Source organism: Chrysemys picta, chromosome 2 (assembly GCF_011386835.1).
Source record: "Chrysemys picta bellii isolate R12L10 chromosome 2, ASM1138683v2, whole genome shotgun sequence".
Taxonomy (NCBI): Eukaryota; Metazoa; Chordata; order Testudines; family Emydidae; genus Chrysemys; species Chrysemys picta.
The window spans coordinates 217,816,451-217,837,760 of NC_088792.1; the positions used below are offsets into that span (position 1 = coordinate 217,816,451).

The 21,310-nt window shown below is 39.4% G+C and overlaps 1 protein-coding gene across 50 annotated transcripts in view; it reads left to right on the plus strand.

Moving 5' to 3' along the window:
• The window catches only part of DTNA (dystrobrevin alpha), a 280,266-nt gene that overhangs the window by 235,733 nt on the left and 23,223 nt on the right, over nucleotides 1-21,310 (plus strand). For 11 of the 50 annotated variants that reach the window (XR_010598847.1, XM_065585480.1, XM_065585481.1 and 8 more), the window contains 4 exons: nucleotides 8,419-8,506; nucleotides 11,536-11,639; nucleotides 13,039-13,152; nucleotides 17,115-17,211. Coding sequence is in view for 47 of the 50 variants with exons in the window: in XM_065585480.1 (XP_065441552.1) it covers nucleotides 8,419-8,506; nucleotides 11,536-11,639; nucleotides 13,039-13,152; nucleotides 17,115-17,211 (403 nt within the window). In the remaining 3 variants the exon portion in view is untranslated. Of the gene's footprint in view, nucleotides 1-8,418; nucleotides 8,507-11,529; nucleotides 11,640-13,038; nucleotides 13,153-17,114; nucleotides 17,212-18,592; nucleotides 18,614-21,310 lie in introns of all 50 variants that reach the window. The other 39 variants (XM_065585478.1, XM_065585479.1, XM_065585466.1 and 36 more) reach the window with 6 other exon arrangements.

The window sequence follows — 21,310 nt, forward strand, 5'->3', positions numbered from 1 at the left end:
CGTGGAAAAGTCTGCTCTGGCTCCCACATTACTCATAGAATTTATAAGGCCAACCCTGAACTTGACTGCAGCAGGAGCATACCTACAGACTTCATGCCATGAACAGTGTGATAAACCAAGTCTCTCTCAAACCCCAAATAATAGTCCAGGTCTTTCTCAGCTGGGCCACAAAGTATCCTGCATTTACGTAATACCATTTGCCAGACTATATCTCCCTTGTCTAAAAGCCTGGCTCAGGTCAGTATATATACCAGACACACACAGCATGAACACCACAGTGCCAGGGATTTTCTCATCTGGTGAACATCCAAAACACATGTGCATTGGAGTCAGTTTCCTACCTGCTACACCCAATGTGATCATAGTCATGGATATGTACCTCATAGGCTGGGAAGCCCACTTGGGCAATCACATGGTTCAGGGTACATGGTCAGCTCGACAGGCCAGGATACAAATCAATCTCTTGGAACTAAGAGCAATCAGACAGGCATGCAGTGCATTCCTGCCACTCAGATGATCTAAATATGTCTGGATAATGTTAGGAAACATGATGATCATCTTCTATATAAAGAAACAGGGAGAGCTATGATCCTTCTCACTGTGCATAAAGGCAGTCAACTTATGGATCTGGTGCATCTGTAACACATAATAATTTCTTTCACTTACCTTTCTGGTGCTCAGAACTCATTGGCGAATAACCCTAGCAGACACTTTGCCACCGATCACAAATGGAAGTTACACAATTCAGTGCTGGACAACAACTACTTTCAGTTAGTGGGGAATGCCATCTTGGGACTTGTTTGCCTCCCAAGTAAACAAGAAGCTCAGTGTCTATTATTCCAGAGCAGCACAAAGTCTAGACTCCCGGGGCATTGTCCTTCTCTTTCCCTAGACAGGCCACCCGAGGAATGCCTTCCCTCCAATCTCGCTATTACTACAAGTTCTACAGAAGCTTCGTCATGACAAAGCACAAGTCATTCTCATTGTACCCAATTGGCCCAGACAATTCTGGTTTCCATACCTCCTACGAATGTCAATCCAGCAACTCAGCGTTCAGCCCTTCCCAGAGCTGCTAACTCAGGAGAATGATAGTATCGGACATCCCAACCTGGACTCTCTCCACCTCATGGCTTGGTATTTGGATGGACATCAGAGCTAGAACACTCGTGTTCAGAGGCCATTCAAACTATTCTTAATTGCATCAGGAAAGATTCTACCAGAAAATTTTACATAGCCAAATGAAGGCATTTTTCTACCTGGTGCATTAGAATCAGTTATTGGAGCCAGCAGGTATTCCTGCTCTTTTAAACCACCTCCTCACTGTCAAGACCATCGGGTCTTTCTGTTTGCTTCTAAGTGGACTGTTGCAAGCTACCAGGGCATTCCACCCTCCGGTGGATGGCTGTTCTATTTTTACTCACCCAGTAACCAACAGATTCCTAAAGGGCCAGACTTGGACCTTCCCACGAGTAGTAAAGCCAATGCTACAGTGAAACCTCAATCTCATACTTTCAGCACTTACTGGGCCACCTTTCCAACCATTGGCCACATGCTTGATATCTCACCTGTCCCTAAAGGTTGCCTCCCTACTTGCCATTACATTGGCCAGGAGGGTGGTTGAACTGAGAGTCCTCAAGGCCGATCTTCCATATACCACATTTTATAAAGAGAAGGTGTCCCTTCACCTCCATACAAAGTTCCTGCTGAATGTAATTTCCAGGTTCCACATAAATCAATCAATTAACTTATTGCTATTTTTCCTGAAGCCTTATGCCTCCAGTGAGATAAAGAGACTTAACTTCCTCAATGACAGATGAGCACTGGTATTCTACATTAAAAGAACGAACCTGTTTAGAAATCACCTAGACTATTTGTTGGTATAACAAAGTGAGTAAGGGACAGACAGTATCTGCTCAGAGCCCTGGATTTCTGGCTGTATCTTCCTTGGCTATCAGCACATTTACCTCCCCTGGACAGGCTGAGGGCCCATTCCACTAGGGCACCGGCAACCTCAGTAGCAACATTTTGAGAAGTGCTGGATACTTGTGAGGCAGCAACCTGGAGTTCCATCCACACTTTCACAAAACATTATGCTTTGGTCCAAGCTTCTTCTGCCAACGTAGCATTAAAATTGCAATGCTACAGATAACTGTGCCATCTGCATCCTCAGAGGGTGATATTTGACTACTGCTTGTGTGGAACACACATAAGTACCAGCACTTGAAGAAGAAATGGAGGTTACTTACCTGTAACTGGAGGTTCTTTGAGATGAGTGGTCTCTATCTCTATTCCACTACTTGCCCTCCTCCCCTCTGCTTCGGATTATGACTAGATTCACAGTAGAGAAAGAATTGAAGAGGCAGTTGGTCCACATCTCCCCTTATACAAGGAGATCCAGGGTGCAGGTACAGAATAATAGATGCTACGTGAAAGAATTTCCAGTCTCATAAACATGCAGCACATGTGTAGCCACGTTGGAATACAGATAGGGACCACACATCTTGAAGAACCTTCTGTTACAGGTAAGTAACTTCCATTTTGTAAAACATGTCAGAAATAAGCTGTATAGAGTTTCTTACGAAATTGTGCCCACCTTTTTCAGTTATGTTTTTACTTGCAGATTTTCCTACTGCTGTTGTAGCATGTCACTTCAGATAATACACTAGGAAATGTTGTGTCAGTACCCTTTTTAGAAAGACAGTGAGCAGCTTCCCTTTGGAGAGTGAGTGCAACAGCTCTCTAAAATGCTAATGTCTAATCCTGCTCTCAGACTTGTATGTCACTGCTACTGAAGCCAATGGGAACTATCAATGTATATTGGAGGAAAGAATCTGCCCAAACCCTTAGTGTAGTCCAAAGTCTGCTCCTGGACTATGGGGCCAGTTTGAATTTACTACTCTCCATTGCTGCTGTACTAAACAGCAGACTGAATTTGTTTGGAGTGAGAAGATCCGATAACAAGCCTTACAAATGTTACTATCCTGTGGAATTTCATTTCTGTCTCCATATTTCAACAAGCAAGATTTTTTTTTTAAATGTTTGCTTAGCAGTTGCCAAATAAAGCTGGAAGGGGGCTGGATGGAAGTGTGTTCAGAGTGACTCTCCCTCCGTAGGCTAGTGAAGCTTGAATGTGTCACATTCATGATGCATTTTTACTTCAGAGGAGAACACCAGCCAGAGCATTCTGTCAATGTTTCCTGCTGGCTTTGGTCCTTTATCCTCCTAATTGTACCAGATATCAGTAAAATTTCTTCCTATTATAGTGGCAAGTTCACATAAATACAGTTACGGTTGTCTCCAAATGTGCAGCAAAAACAAGATATACGTTATGCCATAGCACATCCCTTTCATGTTTCTGAAGAGTAGCTGGGGTATGAATGACAAAGTCCTTGATTGTGCAAATAATTGAAGCAGACTATAGTACAAAACATCTGATTACTGACATTTAAAGGTCACAGTCCTTGCATCCTTGATTAAAAAAAGCTTCAATCATTTATATGAGCTGCCAACTTGACTTTGACACAGAAAATTAGCTTCAAGAGACAGTAGTCTTAGCCATGCAGTGAAGAATGCCCGCCAGTAGTCTTTTTTACATTTTTCTCTGCTACCAAGTGAAGAATAGAGAGGAAAAGAATAGTTACACCTAGGGAAAGATAAGAAAAGAAAACATTCAGAAGCCTCCTGGTGTTTCTGTAGGGTTTCACCGCTATAGACACTGGTGTATCCTCAGATGAGAACTGTACTCCCTGATAACTAACTGAAGTTTATTATCATGAAGTGCTAATGAGATAGATTCAAGACAGATATGATTACTATTAATCATGTTTTGGTAGCTCACCTGCCATATGTCACATAGTTTCAAATAGTGTTGAGGCTCTTATATATATTCAAATATTACTGGCAGTCTAACACAGACCCATACCAGCAACAAAATTAATGATTAGGGCTGGAATGTCACCTGGAACTTAAGTCATTGTGCCTAGCTATTGCAGCACATTTGGTAACAAATAATTGACCCCCTCCCCCTGTGACATAATAGTCACAAGAAAGTAAAATAAGAATTAATTGATAGCCTTAAATAAAAAACTCAAAAGGCCCAGATGCTCAATGGATGTAAATCAATGTTCTAGAGAAGTCAGTGGAACATACAGATCTATATCAGCTAAGGATCAGCCGCAATATATTTTTTTCAAAATACTTCTTATGTGCATTGGAAATAAATTTGATTTTTAAAATTACTTTTCACTGCATAGGTTTACTTCTTACATTTCATTTTCTATCGTTTGGACACTGAAAGTACAGCCCCCAGTCACTTTCTGTTTCTCACAGACTTGTTTAATGTGGTGATCCTCAGTACTTCAGAGGACTATATAAACAAGGAAACAATCTGTTTATTATAAAATAAGTTGTCCAAAGCATCCACTGTCAATATGTTCTGGTCCCTGCAATTTTAAAATGCAATACAGTTAAATATGTAAAACATCATTTATGTTTGATTCATTTTAGATTTCATAAAATCTTTGTTCCTAAATCACTAAGCTATTTATAAATGCCCCTTTAATTTTGAAATGTCTGGGTTTTGTTCATTAAACATTAGACACATCACAGTTTAGTAATTTAGACAAGCTTTTGATCGTACACAGAGCTCCTCTTCAGGCCGGGGAAAATAACTCAGCTAAATACAGGATGGAACAAATCGTTTAGTATAAGTAGTTAACACATATTTCAAGGGACCATTCAAGGTGACGTGGCCCGTTGACACCCCTCTAGTCATAGGGAGGAAAGGAAGTGAGGGAGGAAAAGCAGCTGCAGGGGGGACGGGCAGGAATTTGGTAGTGGGTTACAGATGGTTGTAATAAGCCATAAATCCAGTGTCTGTATTCAGTCCATGATTTTTAGTGTTTAGCAAAGTTACAAATTTAAGTCCCAGGCTCGTCTTTTGAAAGTGCTAAGCACAGGTCCAGCGTTAGACTTGCTGGGGCCCAGGGCAGAAACTAAGGAGTGAGCCCCCAACCTGCCTCCCTTACCTGCTCACACATTGTATTTCTGCAATGTTTCTGAAGCCGAAGCCTGAGCCCTGCCGCATGGGCTTGAAGCCAAAGGCCAATCCTGGCAATTGCCCTGCTTGTTACCCCCTAATGCTGACCCTGGCTGTGCAGGTTCCTTTGAGGATGAGGACATTTCCAAGAATGTAGCAGTCTTGTCACAGAAATGAGAAGCCAACAAAAACTTAGGGAGTAGGAAGATGAGATGGTAAGTTAACTGTTATCAACAGCATGGACTTCAAACCACCAACTCTGGTTGTTCTGTGAGCTCTTTGACAGTACAGTTTTAAATTGGTTTTCCATATAATTTTGTTCTTGGGACAAGTCATGGAAGTAAAGAATAGGTTAACACAATAAACAGCCTTTTGTCAAGTCGCCCTCCTAAGTCAAGCAAAAAAAAATGTGAAAACAAAATCAGCATTTGCCAGTAATATTCATACAAAAGTTCTCTTTGAAAAGGGGAGGAACATTGCAATTTGAGAGTTCAGGTAAAATGCCTGATAGTCTAATTTTCCCCACCCCAACTCCCTACTTTAGCAAAACTGAGAGTGCAAGTCCATCCATTAGGTTTCAGAATCGGTATACCAGCCAGCAATGGTCTCATGAATTCTGTTACCAAGATATATGTGTTTTATGCAGTGCCGTTGTACCAGCAACAGTATTGGCACTTCGCTCCACATGACAATAAGAATGATGTAAGCCCAATAGCCTGAAAGTTATTACAAAGTCTTTAAATAAAGAAATTAAGTGTTGGAATGACTGTTTAACATTCTAAATATTTGAGGCTCATCAGCCGTTCATATAAACACCTTACATCAGAAATATTGAAATCATGAGATTTCTCAAAGGGATACCTCATTCACTCTTGTGAATATCCCAAATTCTACACATAATTTGTGAATATGCTTTAATATCGCACTCCACCTTTATTCATGAGGTTGTGGGGGAAAAGTAAAACCGTATGAATTATGGCACATCATAACTCTGCAATTTAAAATCTTGGAATTTCCAGATTAAACATATTGTTCATACACGATGGTGAATGATCACATACAACAGACACATTTCAGAATATAATGTATCTTGGTCATTATATTTCTTCTGAAATTCCAGAACATTTGTGCAAATAACTTGAGGCATTACGAGCCCACAGTTCACACACTGCTACAATATGTACTGTACTGTATGCATCTATGTGTAAGTGCATGCCCCAAGGCATTTAATATAAAGTGAGATAACTATAAGAACCAGAAAGTTGAAGTGACTTTATTCATTTGTAAAATTGTTATTTCAATTAATCCTTTTAGCTACACTCCAGATTTATGCTACTCTGTCAATCCACATCATAATCTGTGATTTTTCAGGGTTTATAATATGGTTGTAAATCTCTACACAAATGACAATTGATGCTGGAATACCCACTTTTGTCACAGTTGTTATAATGTGATGTCTTATTGAAAAACACTGAAAATGAACTATGTTGTCACTAAATTAATCCTTATTACATGGTTTGTGTAATTTCATGGGGCTGAGAGTTATTCCCCTGGGGTGGGGGATCATTGTTTTTCGCTTGTGTAATATAGTAGTTCTGTAGATTAGGTATGTAGAAGAAACGTAGCTGATTATAAACTGGGAATTTATTCAATTGCACAATCAAAAAGGGAAAATCACTTTGAGCTTGGTTCTTCCTTCACACGCGTGTAAACCAAGAGTACATTGCAATCAGTGGTGTAAGTGAGAGTAGAAATAAATCTCTTGTATATACAGTGAAATAAATTAAACATCATTTTTACTAAACTAAAGTGACCACTAGTTCTTTTCTACTCCTAGTACTATCAGAAGTGGAATGAATAGTCAGCCACCAAGGCTTAGTTCACCCAACACGCATCTCTGGTTAACTCTTCATCACTTTGGTGAATTTCTAGCCTTCACTCTGTTAGTCTCACTGGTATTCTGAGGATAAGACAAAGTTTCCTTTTCTCTCTTACTATTACCTCAACAAGTCAGAACAATTCAATATGGCTTCTGGCTCCAGGCTGCCAACCAGTGAATCCAATCCACTACCATCCTTCAAGCCTAGCTTCTAACTTCCAGTGGAATCCTTCAAGCATTAGACCCCCAACCAAAAGATGCACCTTGTGGTTCCTTGTGTTACTGTGGGAGATATAGCTGTAGGAATCTCTCCAATTTCTAATGCATCCCAAAGTAGGACACTCTTATATAACACCTTTTATTATGAGTTACTATTTCTTTTCTCTTGTATATAATTAAAAGCAATACTCTGTGAGCTGAAACTTGGCTTCTGAAGATGTTGTTTAGGATCAAGTCATTATTTTCATCTTTCTTCCTTTTAGGTGGTTTTGGTCTGCTTGACTCTTTTTAAAGTTGTAACTATTTAGAAAATTCACAGGTTTTCAGTTTTTTAATTTTGCAATCATTTGACTAAAACATGGCCTCCATTTAAAATAACATTTGTCAAGTGACTAGCCTAGAAGGTGAATGATCTGATTTGCCTTTGATATTCCTAGAAATGTAAACAGTTGAGATATTTTAAAGTGATTCTAGCATATAAGCAGTAACTTTTGTATATACTTTTTTCCTAATAACAAATCTTTGTTAATATTCTGAATGAGGGACCAAAGTAAACTCTTTTTGAACATGTAGTGGCTAATATAGTTGTAAGAGGTAGCAGGATTTTATTAATTTTAAAATCAATAGAAGTTGTGGGGCAATGGCTTGTCCCCGCATGATGATCTGAAAATTTACCTCCAAGTATCAGAAACTGAGAGAGGAGGCTGAAACCTGCTATGTTTCTAGATGATTCAATGAAGTTAATATATAAAAATCACACACTGATCAGTGACCCTGGACTTGACTGGGCTCTGCAGATTTCTCTTTCCTGCATCAACAGGGGTTACTGGACCCTAGGAGGGATTCACCCCTTTGGAATGTAGAGAAATTTTGGAGGTTCCACCTTAGGGAGGAAGCTTGTATGCTGGCCAGCTGCATATCCGCCCTCCCCGTCAACGGAGTCGGATGAGCCCTTTATGCCACCATGGCTCAGTTCACCCAGACTTTCTGCCAGGAGATACCTGGGTTATGCAGCAGCCAGCATAACCCAGGGTGAACTGAGCCTTCTCACCTCCTGACAGTACCTGTGTGCAAAGCAGGGTAGTTTATTAATTAAGGGCAGCCTTCATTGTCATTTATTCAGCATTTGTTAGAAGTCAAACCCATGTTTTAACTTAGTTCTGGGTATTTTTCTTGTAAAATCTGGAATGAGAAATTATGGACACTATGATAAAGTGACTGTACTGTGCTTTCTAAACACTGATGCCTCTCTCCTTTTCCCCCATACCCCAACTCTGAGCAGCATGCTTGACAGTGCAGGCCGGCTAGACGAAGAGCACAGACTGATCGCCAGGTATGCAGCGAGACTGGCAGCAGAGACTACTGCATCCGTAAGTGGTTTTAATTGGGGGACGGTAAAAGTTTCCTTTTGCTCTTGTTTCTGAAGTGCAAGGGCTTGTCACGATCAGAAAATTTATATCTGACAACCTTGATGGTTCACAGATTATTTTATTGGAGGATATTGTTATGTAATAAAGAACAAGAATGCTTTCTTGCAGCTACGTTAACCATGTAGAGTATATATATTAACCTAGTGATGTTTAAACAATTCAAACTAAGGAAACTAACTTTTCCTTTATTCTACCATCTCCAAATCCAAAAACAGGAAGACAATTTGGGACCCCTGAATTCAAACTGGATTGGAAAATATTGCCTAGATTAACATTGGTTATAGGTTAGCGATTTACTTTAAAGGTAAAAACTGAGATGGTGAATCTATTTCATTCCTTAGCTCAAACACCAGAGCCTTAAGTGCTGAGTATTTTAATTAGTGATCTTGGACAGGATGACTATAATGACCCATTGCATTAGCCTTGGCTCTCATTTTCATTTCAGAGCAATGATTATACTACTCTGTGAATCACAGGATAGAAAGGGATGACAGGCTAAAAACTTACTATATTCAGAATTAAAAGACATTGAAGCAGGAACCTAATTGAAGTGTATAAAATCTTAAATGGCATAACTAAGGTCAACCCAGTTACTTTTTTCCCATCTCAGCGCATTTGATAGAACAAAGAAGCATAAATGAAAGTTAAATGAAAAGTAGCTCTGTACAGAATGTCAGGAAGCACATTTTCACTCTTGAGATATATACTGTGGGGTCAGCTGAAAGAGCCAAATAAGGCAAGGTTATTCATGTTAAAACTGTGGGTCAAATTCAAATCAGGTGAAGGCAGTTGAGCTGCTGTGGAGATGAATTTGGCCCATGGTTTTTAGCCATCTATCGTATAAGACTTCACAACATTGAAGGAGCGGGGGCAGCAGGAAGGAATGCACACAGTCTGATCATCTCACTATCCATTGCCTGACAATCAGTCACTGTTGGATTCAGAATGCAGCTCCACTCAAATTTAAGGCAACCTCTCATCTGTAACTGATTCATCTTATTGCTGAAGGAGGGTAATTCTTTAGGTAATCAAAATGCCCTGCTAATTATGTGTGTGGATGGAAAACCCTTCCTGAAGACTGAAATGTCATCTGTATCTGTCTGTTTGAGTTTTCTATACAGCAGCTATCATCATGGCATCTTAGTGCTATGAATCCCTACGGAGCCAGAGTATTTACACACACAAGAAACAGATGTGCTTTGGATGGATATGCTAAACTTTCCCCCTCCCACCAATATACCACATTTTCCATGTCTTTTAAATATACACTACAAAGGAGAAAGCAAAGAAAGGCCTTCTGTGAACAGGAGCTCTCAGAACAAATGTGGCAACCACAAATTCTGAAGCTCACTTTAGCAGCCAAATGGAAGATAAAAAACCTCTGAGAGACATTGCTAAGGCTGGACATGCAGGACTAAAGGGCCCAGTTATTTCTGTCTCAGCTGTACAGTATATCAGTGCATTTGTTAGGTCTCCTTCTTGGATGTGCTGCAGTTTTCCTTGATGGATAGAATATTAGTGGGGAAATATACAGGTAATTAAAACTAAAGTTTTAAAATTCAGTAAGTAACTAAAACCAGAAATGTGTTTTCCCTAGGTGTTATGTGGAACAGAGTCTAGACAGAAGAGGAATATATTTCCTTTTTGAGGGCTAAATCTGCCAAGCACTGTAGAAGAGATGCTCAAGATTAGGCCCCATGTGTCAAAGTTTACACTTCAGATCATCCTTAAAGTGAGAGACAGTCCCATTTGCAGTAGCTGAGGGCACTAACTCAGACGATCCATTTTTAAATCTTTATCTGTACACCATGGAGGACAAAACAATTACACCGCTACCTCGCTATAACACCACCCAATATAACACAAATTCGGATATAACGCGGTAAAGCAGTGCTCCGGGGGGGTGGGGCTGTGCACTCCGGTGGATCAAAGCAAGTGCGATATAATGCGGTTTCACCTATAACACGGTAAGATTTTTTGGCTCCCAAGGACAGCATTATATTGAGGTAGAGGTGTACTTGGATGTCTTTCTTAATTAGGATACTTCCAATGGCTGTATTAATCCCTGCACTGCATCACTGTATAAAATATTTTTAATAAACACAGTGACTTTTGGTTATTGCTGGCAAACACAACAAAGGGAGTACTCCAACAAATCTGTAGTGAGATTGGTTTGAAATCCCCTAATTGGAAAATGGTTCTGTTGTACATTAAAAGCTATGGAACAGCTCTTCTGAAAGTGTCAGTAGAAGGTGTATCAGAGATTCAGTCACATGAACCATGCACTGAACTGCAGTCTGAATGAAAAGTGGATGATGAATGAGGATTTAACATGGAGAAATCTGCTGTGCTTTCAAGGAATTAAAGGTTCTTGGGACAAGTGGAAAGCAAATGTTTTTTCCTTTATTTGGGAGGTGAAGTGGGATGAAATTTTTGTCTTGGTTTTTGTTTGAGTGGAAATTCCTTTTTTCTCATGTTGCAAGTCTCAATAGCCTTGTCTACAGCATAATAATTAGGAGCCGTATTATAGCAACTGCCAGTAACAGTGCAACTTCATCAGTGCGAAGCCACTGCTGCAGATAGGGTCAGGCATTTTTATCAGTGTTTCCTGGAAAGCTCCGTGGAGCAAGTTGGAATGACATGGTGGTAAACATTCAAGCATTGTCTAGCTTAGTGCTTACACTGTTGTTACTATTGTGCTGTTTCACCATTGGTGGAACATGCTGTAATATGGATACTTGTTTAATTTTATTTATTTATTTATTTATTTATGTAGTGTAGAGGGCCCAGGTCCTCAATGGCATTGAGGCTCCAGGGTGTCTAAATAATACCTTTGAGGATCTGGGCTGACAAATCTAACATAATGCTCTCGGCAAGCAGATTTCATTGAACAACCCGTTGATCACACTTTTAGGTGCGGATGAGTGCATGGACATTTTTAATAATGCAGCCAAACTCTCTCTCAGCAGCAGCAGCAGCAGGGTCAGCAGAGAGGTGCCTCAGATATCTCTTTCACCATTGACGCAAATAAGCAACAAAGACAGCTGATTGCAGAACTTGAAAACAAGAACCGGTAAGAGTCTCCAGAAAATGCCTGCCTTTGTTTAGTACCACACAACGTACATCTGTTTGTTTTAAACATTTCTTCTCGCTTGTTTTTGTCTATGTGCTCTCTCTAGATCTAGATCTATCTATTTATCAGGATGGGAGACTGGTTGCCTAAATAGCCAGTACTAATATACTTGTGGCAAAATTGTGGTGAGCCACTCTTAAGGCGTTACAGAATCCGCCTGTGTTTTGAAAAGTACATGGTTACATGCTGTGGGGTTAAAAATAAAAATCCCATTCTGATTCTAAAACCAAAAAATCTTTGGTGCCCTGTTTCTATTTATAGAGAAGAAAATAAAAATCTCCAAAACACAATCTGTGTGTGATAAATAAAGGAAGCGGTGATTGTAAAAAAAACTAGCAGAAAATTAGGCTTTTCATACAGACATAGCTGAAATTGGGAGACAGGCAATGGGAAGTCTTTGGAATTAGGGGCCAGATACCCAATTGGAGTAAGTCAGCCTAGTTTCATTGATTTTAGTGGAGCTACATTGATTTACACCAGCTGAGGATCTGGCCCTGTATGTCAGACCCACAGTCACTGAACAGTAACTTATGTCGTCATGCAGAGCTTTGTTCTATGTTCTCTGCTTTTACTGTTGGGTAGATAAGGACTGGCCAAAAACAGATGCCTTTCTATCACAGACTTCTGCGATACCTTCTGTCACTGTAGTGTAATTCCACCAGCTCTAGAGTTAATTTAGCTTTCATAGCTCAAGTCTGCTTTCTGAGTACTGTATCTGATGCCCACCAAAGTGTAATGAAGAAAGAGTCTGTCATTAGCATCAATAAGCTTCACCCCTCTTCAGCAAAGCTCTGCAGCTCTGTTAGCACTCTTATACATCGATTCCGTTCTAGTAAACCCTATTAAATGTACTTTCCCCTGAAGAGCTGCTGTCTCTCAGATCCATAGTTAAATTAAAAGCATTTTTAAAAGTGCAAACAGTGTGTGCCTGATTGATGTAGAAGACAGGACAGATATTATTCTAGTTTCTATTGATTTCATGAGGAATATAGAATATTCACATGAGAGAATGAGGGTGAGGAATTCGTTAATTGAGCCAAACAGGATCTATGTCCCTGCTTTCTACAGAGAGCATCTGAAATTCAGGCTCTAATTTTATGGTCTGTTTTATGAAGGTCTTGCAGAAATGCGCCTTTTCTATGACTATAGCAAACATCAGCAAATCTGTTCCAGTGATGACTGTTTCACTAAAGCTGATATGTTCTGGTGTTTGGAGCCTAATCATGGTATCCTTATTGGTTCAGAGCTACAGACAGTCCTTATTCTAATAGTGATGTTCTAGGCTGGTTCTATGGAAATGCACTGACCTTTAGTCTTTTACTTACTATCCTCCCCCAAGAGAAATCTTACAGGAGATCCAGAGGCTGCGGCTTGAACATGAGCAGGCATCTCAGCCCACACCAGAGAAGGCACAACAGAACCCCACTCTCCTCGCAGAGCTCCGACTCCTGAGGTAGGTGTATATGCCATGAAGAATTCCTGGAAACAGATTTGTGTAGATAAGGGTAAATACATAAAATATTCCTGTTCCATCATTGCTCTTTTTTTTTTTTAAATGAACAATGTAACTTTTGTTTCTGTTTAATTTAGATTCAGTATAGGCCTTGACTGTGAACACAATGAAGTATATACTTAAAATTTCACATATGAGTAGTCCCGTTTACTACTCATGTGCCTAAAATTAAGCATGTGTGTAAGTGATGTCAGATCAAGTATTTAGGTTGTAAGCTCTTTGGGAACAGGAACCCATGTCTTGCCCCAATATGTATAAATAACACCGTATCGTAATCATGTGGGGGGGGAATGATGCTATTTCAGAGCAAATACTTCTACCAAAAAATAAAACAACAACACCTTTTTGGGCCAGATCCTCAGGCTCCCTTAGAGCCATGGAGCATCCTATAGGGTGAGAGCTAGGAATGGAATGGCCCTTTTGCAAGGTTCCATTGGTCATTTTTGCTTCAATGACCGAGAAACTCTTGGCTGTTTCAGCTACAAGGACAGTTGACCAGATTGTCACAGTGGTCAGCTTCGGTATAAACACCGTCCAAAGTGAATGTACCAATCCTGAAGAGCACAGTGTGAGAGCCAGACTGAACATCAGATGAGAATAATTTAAAACTAGTTCCTGTATACAGAGAATAGAGTATGTATAAGTGCTTCCTCTCCAGTTAAAACTTTCATATTACCTTTTCAATGGAGTAGATTTTAGAGCCCACAAGATAAGAGAGGATTTCCTTGCAGCTTTCCTTCATGCAATAACCTGTTGCTGGTACCATTTGACAGCCACCTGATATCTGAAGGAAATCTTAGGATGAAACTGTGCAGAAAAATCTTTGTTTACAGATGCTGTATGATTTTAATTTTTTAGCCTCTTTTACCCTAAAAATAAATCTTTGTTTTGCTAATAATTACATTTGCAATATGATCTTAAGATAATCTAGTTGGAAACAGAAATGCTTTCTTCTTATGACTGATTTGCCTCTGTAATGACTCTAGATACCTAGTGTAGTAGCCTAGAGAATTACCTTCTGCTGCTGGGCAAGTGACATTCAGCACAAGCTTCAGAAATAAGAATTGAATGTCATCAGAATATACTATTCATGTAGCTCCTATGCATCACGCCTAAAATCTATTGTAAACATGTTTAAATTATATTAATTTACTATCAGTTGACAAATCAAGTTCATTTTAATTTTTTTTAAATCCAGCGATTGATGTAGCATTAGCAGTTTAATTCTATTGAATTTTGCAGCACAGATTTAAAACATAATAGCCTAGTTTAAATTTCCTGACACTGGATGGCACCAATACTGGGTTCTGTCAAATGAGATATCTTCCCTGTTTTAATATATTGTGTCAGAGTAATCAGATAACTTTAAATCTGTGTGTCAATACTGCTTTGCATGTGTTCAGATTAATGCTCATCAGCTAAGAGTAAAAAGGGTTTCCTTTAACTGTTTGTGCCATTTTGGCAAAATCCCAAATTCCAGTACATTAAACAAGATATTGGGTGAGACCTTTAGCTAGTATAAATCAGCAGAACTGCAAGGTAGTCAGTGGAGCCACAGTGATTTACTCCAGCTAAGGATGTAGCCCATTGACTTTGGAACTTGGAGCAATTATGGTTTAGGACAATTTGGGTTTTATAACATCAAGAAATGTTGGAGTTTTGCAGATTTGTAGAACACATCTAACGTTCCTTGCAGTGATTTTCTGCCTTACGTTTATACTTTTTGCATTTGATCTCCACACTTAAGACATATCTCTGGCCACCTGTCTGTTTACCCACAGCTGAATTTTACATGACCCTCAATTTTTCAATGAAACCATTCTCCAGAATATTTAGCGTCAGATTCTTTTCTGGTTTTGAGGAATTCCCAATTTCTTCTGGTATAAATGAGAGCAGAATTTGACCCTTGATCATTTATTTCTGTCCATTATTAAATTGTGAAGATAAAGTTTCAAAACTAAGGATATGTCTGCACTAGATTTCTTTTATCTGGAGTTAATTGATTGCCAGTTACTTGAGGAACTTAACACTTTTGTAAATGCCAGCATGGACACTCCCCAGCTTATTAACTGGCAGTACCATGTGGGGAGTATTTGCATTAGCCTAAACAAATGTAACTTAAGATAACTGTCAATCAACTAACTCTAGGTATAAAAAGTTTAGTGTAGACATATATCCTGAGGTGTGCCCATAAAATATGCATACAAACACAGTTAACTGCAATGCAGGTGTTCCTGAAGCAATGAATTATGAAAATGTAGCCCTTACAATCTACAAAATAGCACAGATAGCAGAAAATATAGATCAGTTCACTAAGAATGGAAGTTCTCTTTTCCCTACACCCACAACACATGCCCAATTAGGGTTGGTACTGTTTCATTTATTCAGATGCCTCAATATGGGACTTGCATATAATCCACCTTCTCATGACAGGATATAGAATTAACTTCATTTCTAAGCACAGCTCCAGAGTGCAGTTGATGAAATGCGCATGAAAAGGGTATGTCAAGTGATAGCATACAAAACATAATGCTTCTCTCCCTGTGCAATGAATCTAAAAAACAACATGAGTAGACACTGAGACCTTTTCTAGGATATGCCAGTTTGAATTAGGTGGATAACTTCTCTTCTTTTTGTTTGTAATCTCTTAAACCCACTTTCCTTTCCGCAATTCACAGCTTTCCCAACCATTAGATACTCAGGGGAAAATCCAAGCACAGGAAATTTCAAGTAGAAAATATATGAATCTTCTAGAAGAATAAACAAAGCCTTGGTATGTTAGGGCCAAATCTACTCGTATTGGTGAGCAATAACTCATGCCCATAGAAGTCAATGGTGCTGTTTGTGTGAGTAACTTCTTCATTGTGGTTAAAGGGCTCACAGTCTGGCTTTTAATATCCAGGAAATATATTTAACATTGCTGACTTCTACCTTCCTCAATTTTGGAGAAGTAGGACAAAAACACCAATTTACATGCATTAAATACCATCTTTCATTATGTTTTTTATATATAGATATGATATAAAAATATAGTAGAAAGAGTGTATAAAATATCACCTAATCTAAAATATGACTTTTTAAAATAATATTGTAACTTGCAGGGGGCAGCAGCTACATGTTAAATATGACAGAGACCTCCCTAAAATCTGATTATGTATATACCATAGGCCTGATTCAACCCTCTGTTATATGGGTGTAACTTCCACAGCCATCAGTGAGAGTTGGACTTGTATAGTTGAAGGCAGAATTACACCACATTCTCCTGCTTAGATTACCATAGGTTGTACTTGTACAGAATCAAAATCTGCTCCATGTTACATGGGCTTAAGGCTGGAGTAACCTCATCAACATGCATGGAGTTACTCAGGATTTACACGGTCATAAATGAGCATAGAATGTGGCTTGCAGCATCAAAAGCTATTTTCAAAAGAATTAAAACTGAAAACATGTAATAGCTTGGACTCCAGCCTCTGAAAAGCCACATCTCTCTGCTGTTCTGGCTGAATTTCTGAATTCTCTTGGGCTTTCCCATCTCTACTTGTCCAGTGTCAATAATCCTGCCAGACTCTCATGTCCTGAAGTCATCTCCTAACATTCTCCCAAATGCAAGCTAACTTGTGTGAATCTGAAAAATTCTTCCTCATTTGGTGTTTGGGGAGAGAGTGTCAGTACTTATTTTACCCCAGCCAACATACTGAGCCCTTTGTATGCTCTTAACTTGAAGGAACTTCCTAGTTTCTCAATCTCCCCTGATTTCTGGGCATTATATTGAATTCAGAGAATGTGTTCACTTTCCAATAGCCTAATATACTCTCCGCAGTTGACCTGAAAAAATGATGCAGTTCAGAAATTGTAAAGCTGACTCTATGAAGTATTAGCTCTGATCCTAACTTATTTTTCAGACAGCGGAAGGATGAGCTCGAACAGAGGATGTCTGCTCTCCAGGAAAGTCGGAGAGAGCTGATGGTACAGTTAGAAGGCCTCATGAAACTACTGAAGGTAAGGTGCTCCACTTGAAAGTCAAAGGAAATGGACAGGGGCCAGTCAAGGAGTGTCACATAGGAAAGCGAGATTCATCATATTAATAAAATACTACAGAACTTGAATATTTCCTCCTACAAAAGCTTTGTTTCCCATCAATTTTCTCTCTTAGCTTTTGCCACTCTAAAACATAGGTTTTCAGGATCAATAATGTACCCAATTGATACTGTTCCTGTATTAACACCATATCTTTGTTGTCATCCTACCACTAAATGAATTGAACAACACTTGAAAGCAGTATAGTAGACTAAGTATTACTGCAAAATAATTGAAATTCACTTGAATATGCAAACAAAGCCCACTGTGGTGCAGTACTACCTTGCTAATTAGTGAGAAGAGATCCAACAATGCTGGTCGATCAGGTTCTGGAGCAGCCATACAAAGATCATTACAACAAAGGTTTTCATGACATGCTCAGTTTCTGGTTTATTTATAGTTTGCTCTGCTGAAAACATATTGAATATCGAAAAGGTGGATGTATAGAAGGCAACAAAATAATTAATCCCCAGTGGTAAATAGCTACGCCAACACTGGATAGCCTCCTATCCTGGCTGATGGTACAGAGCTAGTTTTTCTACTTCCTTTAGCTTTGTTCCTTTCATTAGTCATTCTATCCAATGAAGCCATTTGACAACGCAGCCCCTCTGACTATAGGACTTTGGAAGGATCTTCTTAACAGTACTTGGTCCTTTTCACTAAAAAGGAAAAAAATCCCATGTAAAATACACTAAGAAAGAAAGCACTTTCCTGAAGGATCCCATTTCAAAAATGCAGACAGCAATATACAAATGTATTTCTAAGACTAGAAAGGAAAGCTGAAAAATGCCTTTTTACCTTCCCAAGTTGCAAAAGGGGCATTATCCTTCTGGCCCTTTAAATCCTGCATGACCCATCAGAGCTAGCACACTATTGAAAATGGGCCTTCCCAGCAGGGAAATAGACCCCCTCAAAGTGGTGGAGTTTTCCCTTCAGCCAGGGACATTTTAGACGTATATTTCCTTCTTCAAGAAAAACACAAACTTCTGTGGAAGAGAATGGGCAGGGAGATGGAGAGGAACTGGTGTGGAATGTACAGCCTCCAATACGGATGCCCTTTGCGCTGAAGTATCAGTATTATGGTTGTCTAGAACTGAGTTTTGGCCCAAGGGTCATGCTCTGTCTTGAGTTATGGGGGTGGTCAGCCTCAGGGTTTCCCCAACGATCAGGGGTCTGTGCAAGTGCACCAGGCCCATGTTAGTTAATCCAGGACTTCTAATCTTGTTCCCAAGTTTGCATTTATTTTTCTCTTCTTCACTTAAATCCTGGCTAATCTAACTCTGATGATCCAATTTTTCTTTAGGAGGAAGAACTGAAACAGGGAGTAAGTTATTTACCTTATTGTAGGTCTCACTAACTCTTCAATGGGGCTACGATTCCATGGTTTATATTATTCCTTCTGCTTGAAATGTGTGCTCTTGCCTTGGACTGAGGGTAATGATAATGTGTTGCACTTCTTTAGCATGTTTTATCTGAGCCTTTCAAAGCACTTTACACAATTAAACCTCACAGTCCCCCCTGGGAAGTAAGCAATGGCTTGATAGAATATTTTTCTCACTCCTGTAAAGCTACATCTACGCTATGAGCTAGAGGTGTGATTCCCAGCTCACATAGACATACATGCACTAGCTCTCAACTGAGCTAGCACCCTAAAAATAGCAGCGTAACTGTGGTAATAGGGGCAGTGGTAATGGCAGCATGGGCTAGCCACCCCAAGTACAAACCTGCCTGAACTCCATGAGTACATACTTCGGACAGCTAGCCTGTGCCACCACTGCCCATGCTAGCTGGGAATCACGCCTCTAACTTGTAGTGTAGACATAGCCTAGATGAGGCCACTTTAGGGGTGAAAAGCAACAACTGTTTAACTGCAAGCAACCATAGTACACCACAACTTAGAACAGGGAGTGAAGAACACCACCACCATTCGTAGCCCTTTGAAACTACCAAGGTAAGTTCAGTAAGCAGAATATAATTATTTGAGTTGTAATTAACCCTGGATAATGGATTTGGAATCCCTAGTCATTCAGAAAGTGCCAAGGGACTTTTCCTGTCCGCAAGCAGTCTGGATCTTGGTTTTACATCTTCAAAAGATGGCACTGGCAGCAGCAGCCGAGTGCCCCTTCAGAACAATAACTTCACTGTCAAAGCAGTGCGAGAGTCTATATTAATAGTATTGACTTTTGGAAAATTAAATTGTTTTGTAGCCTTTTCTAGAATTAAAATGAACAGTGTGGAGGCTTAGATTAAAAAATATCCCTGATCTGCCCAGACAGCAATCTCATTTAAAAGGGGAGTGTAATGAGGAATATTTCATTGTAACACAATAACGTTGAGCCCCTCAATTTCAACAAAAGAGGTCAGTGCTCAGTGCAGTAAACAGTCTGATGCACACTGGCTATGGTAGGAGGGTTCGCCATGCACCAGATTGTTTGTTGCTGGTGCTCAGCCTTGTTAGACTAACAGTTTTGCTACATTTTGGGACAGAGAATGAATCTGTTGCAGCAAGACAGTCCTGATTGTAATCCAGAGGGGACCCCTCTGAGTAGGTCTATTGCTTTTTAATTTTGCCTAATAATGTTAATGGCTTTTCTCTGAAAATTAGATACCCTAGAAGTGAACAGGGTTTTTTTTAAAAAGCATCGTACAAAAATAGTCTTTTTATTGTGTTTAATAAAATCTGTGTTGAGGATATTACAATATGTTTTTGCTTTCTACAGTGTAATATTTAGGTCCTTTTAACACTAAATGAACTATTAGAATGGCAGGTGATTATGCTAATTCTTTATTTATTTACACTAGTTCTCATCATTTCCATAAAATGTTCCCCATTGATCTCTTTCATAGGCTATTTACAGATGTAGGGCTAAACTCATCCCTGGAGTAACTCAATTGGAATTAATGGTCTAGATAAGTTTCTAGGGCTTATGTACTTTCCATTTCTATATTGCCACAATGACGCTTCCTCCCAGAAGGGTAATGAAGTGATCACATATGTATTGTTTTCCTAGTTGTCATGTTATAATGTAACAGTATTATTTTCCTGGGCAGACTTTCCTGCTATGTGAGCTAGTTTCAGCTCCAGCAGAGGGAGCAATGGACTACAGATTCAATAAGAACAGTGTTCACTTCAAATGTATTATACTGAGTTATGCATAACACTAGGTAACATAAACCATTTTCCAGTCTAACAAGGGATAATTAAAATCCTTACCACTTTGATCTAAGTATGATGAGCTAAATCGGGTACATGAAGGTCTCATAAAAGGCACTTGGATGCTGACAGCTGCAATCAGTTAACAAATGAAGGCTGAAGCCTTCTGTCACCTCAGTGATAGTGGCAGCTTTCCACAAACTCCCCTGTCAACATGCCTCAATCCTGAACTTGTGGGTCTAACTAGGGATTAAAAGAAGTTCAGTCCTTGGCCTTTACGCTGAGACTACAAGCAAGTCAGTCACTTAGCATCAGTTGTAAGCATAGTTTTTCAGACATTTACCATCTGTCTCTTGCGAACTAGACTAAGACCACTAACCGCATTTCACATATGCCACTAGACAGACATCCAATGGTAACAACATTCAGTTGCCACGGATCTGGGCTGAATTTGATCTAGCAACGTAGAATATAAAAAATAGCTGCAATCTTTTAAATCATACAGTCTCTGTGGGTTTAACTTTCTGTGGGTTGATTTTGTCCAATATTACCCAAATAGTTAAAAGAAAAAAAATCTTATCTACATAGTAGACGGGAACCCCAAATACCTAAAGTTTCTCATGCCTTGCAAAGGTCTTGTTCCAGAAAATAAAAGTTACCGTTAACAGTGCATTATTTACCATGCATACCAGATCAGTATAGCGATTATAGTATGTACTTAAAAATGTTGAGCACTAGTGTATAGTTCTTCTTTGAGTATATGTCCCTATGAGTGCTCCACTATAGGATGTGCATGCACTCTTGATCAGAGATTGAAAAGTAGCGCTCCTGAGCAGAACAACACCCCATGCTCTACGCAAGGGGATA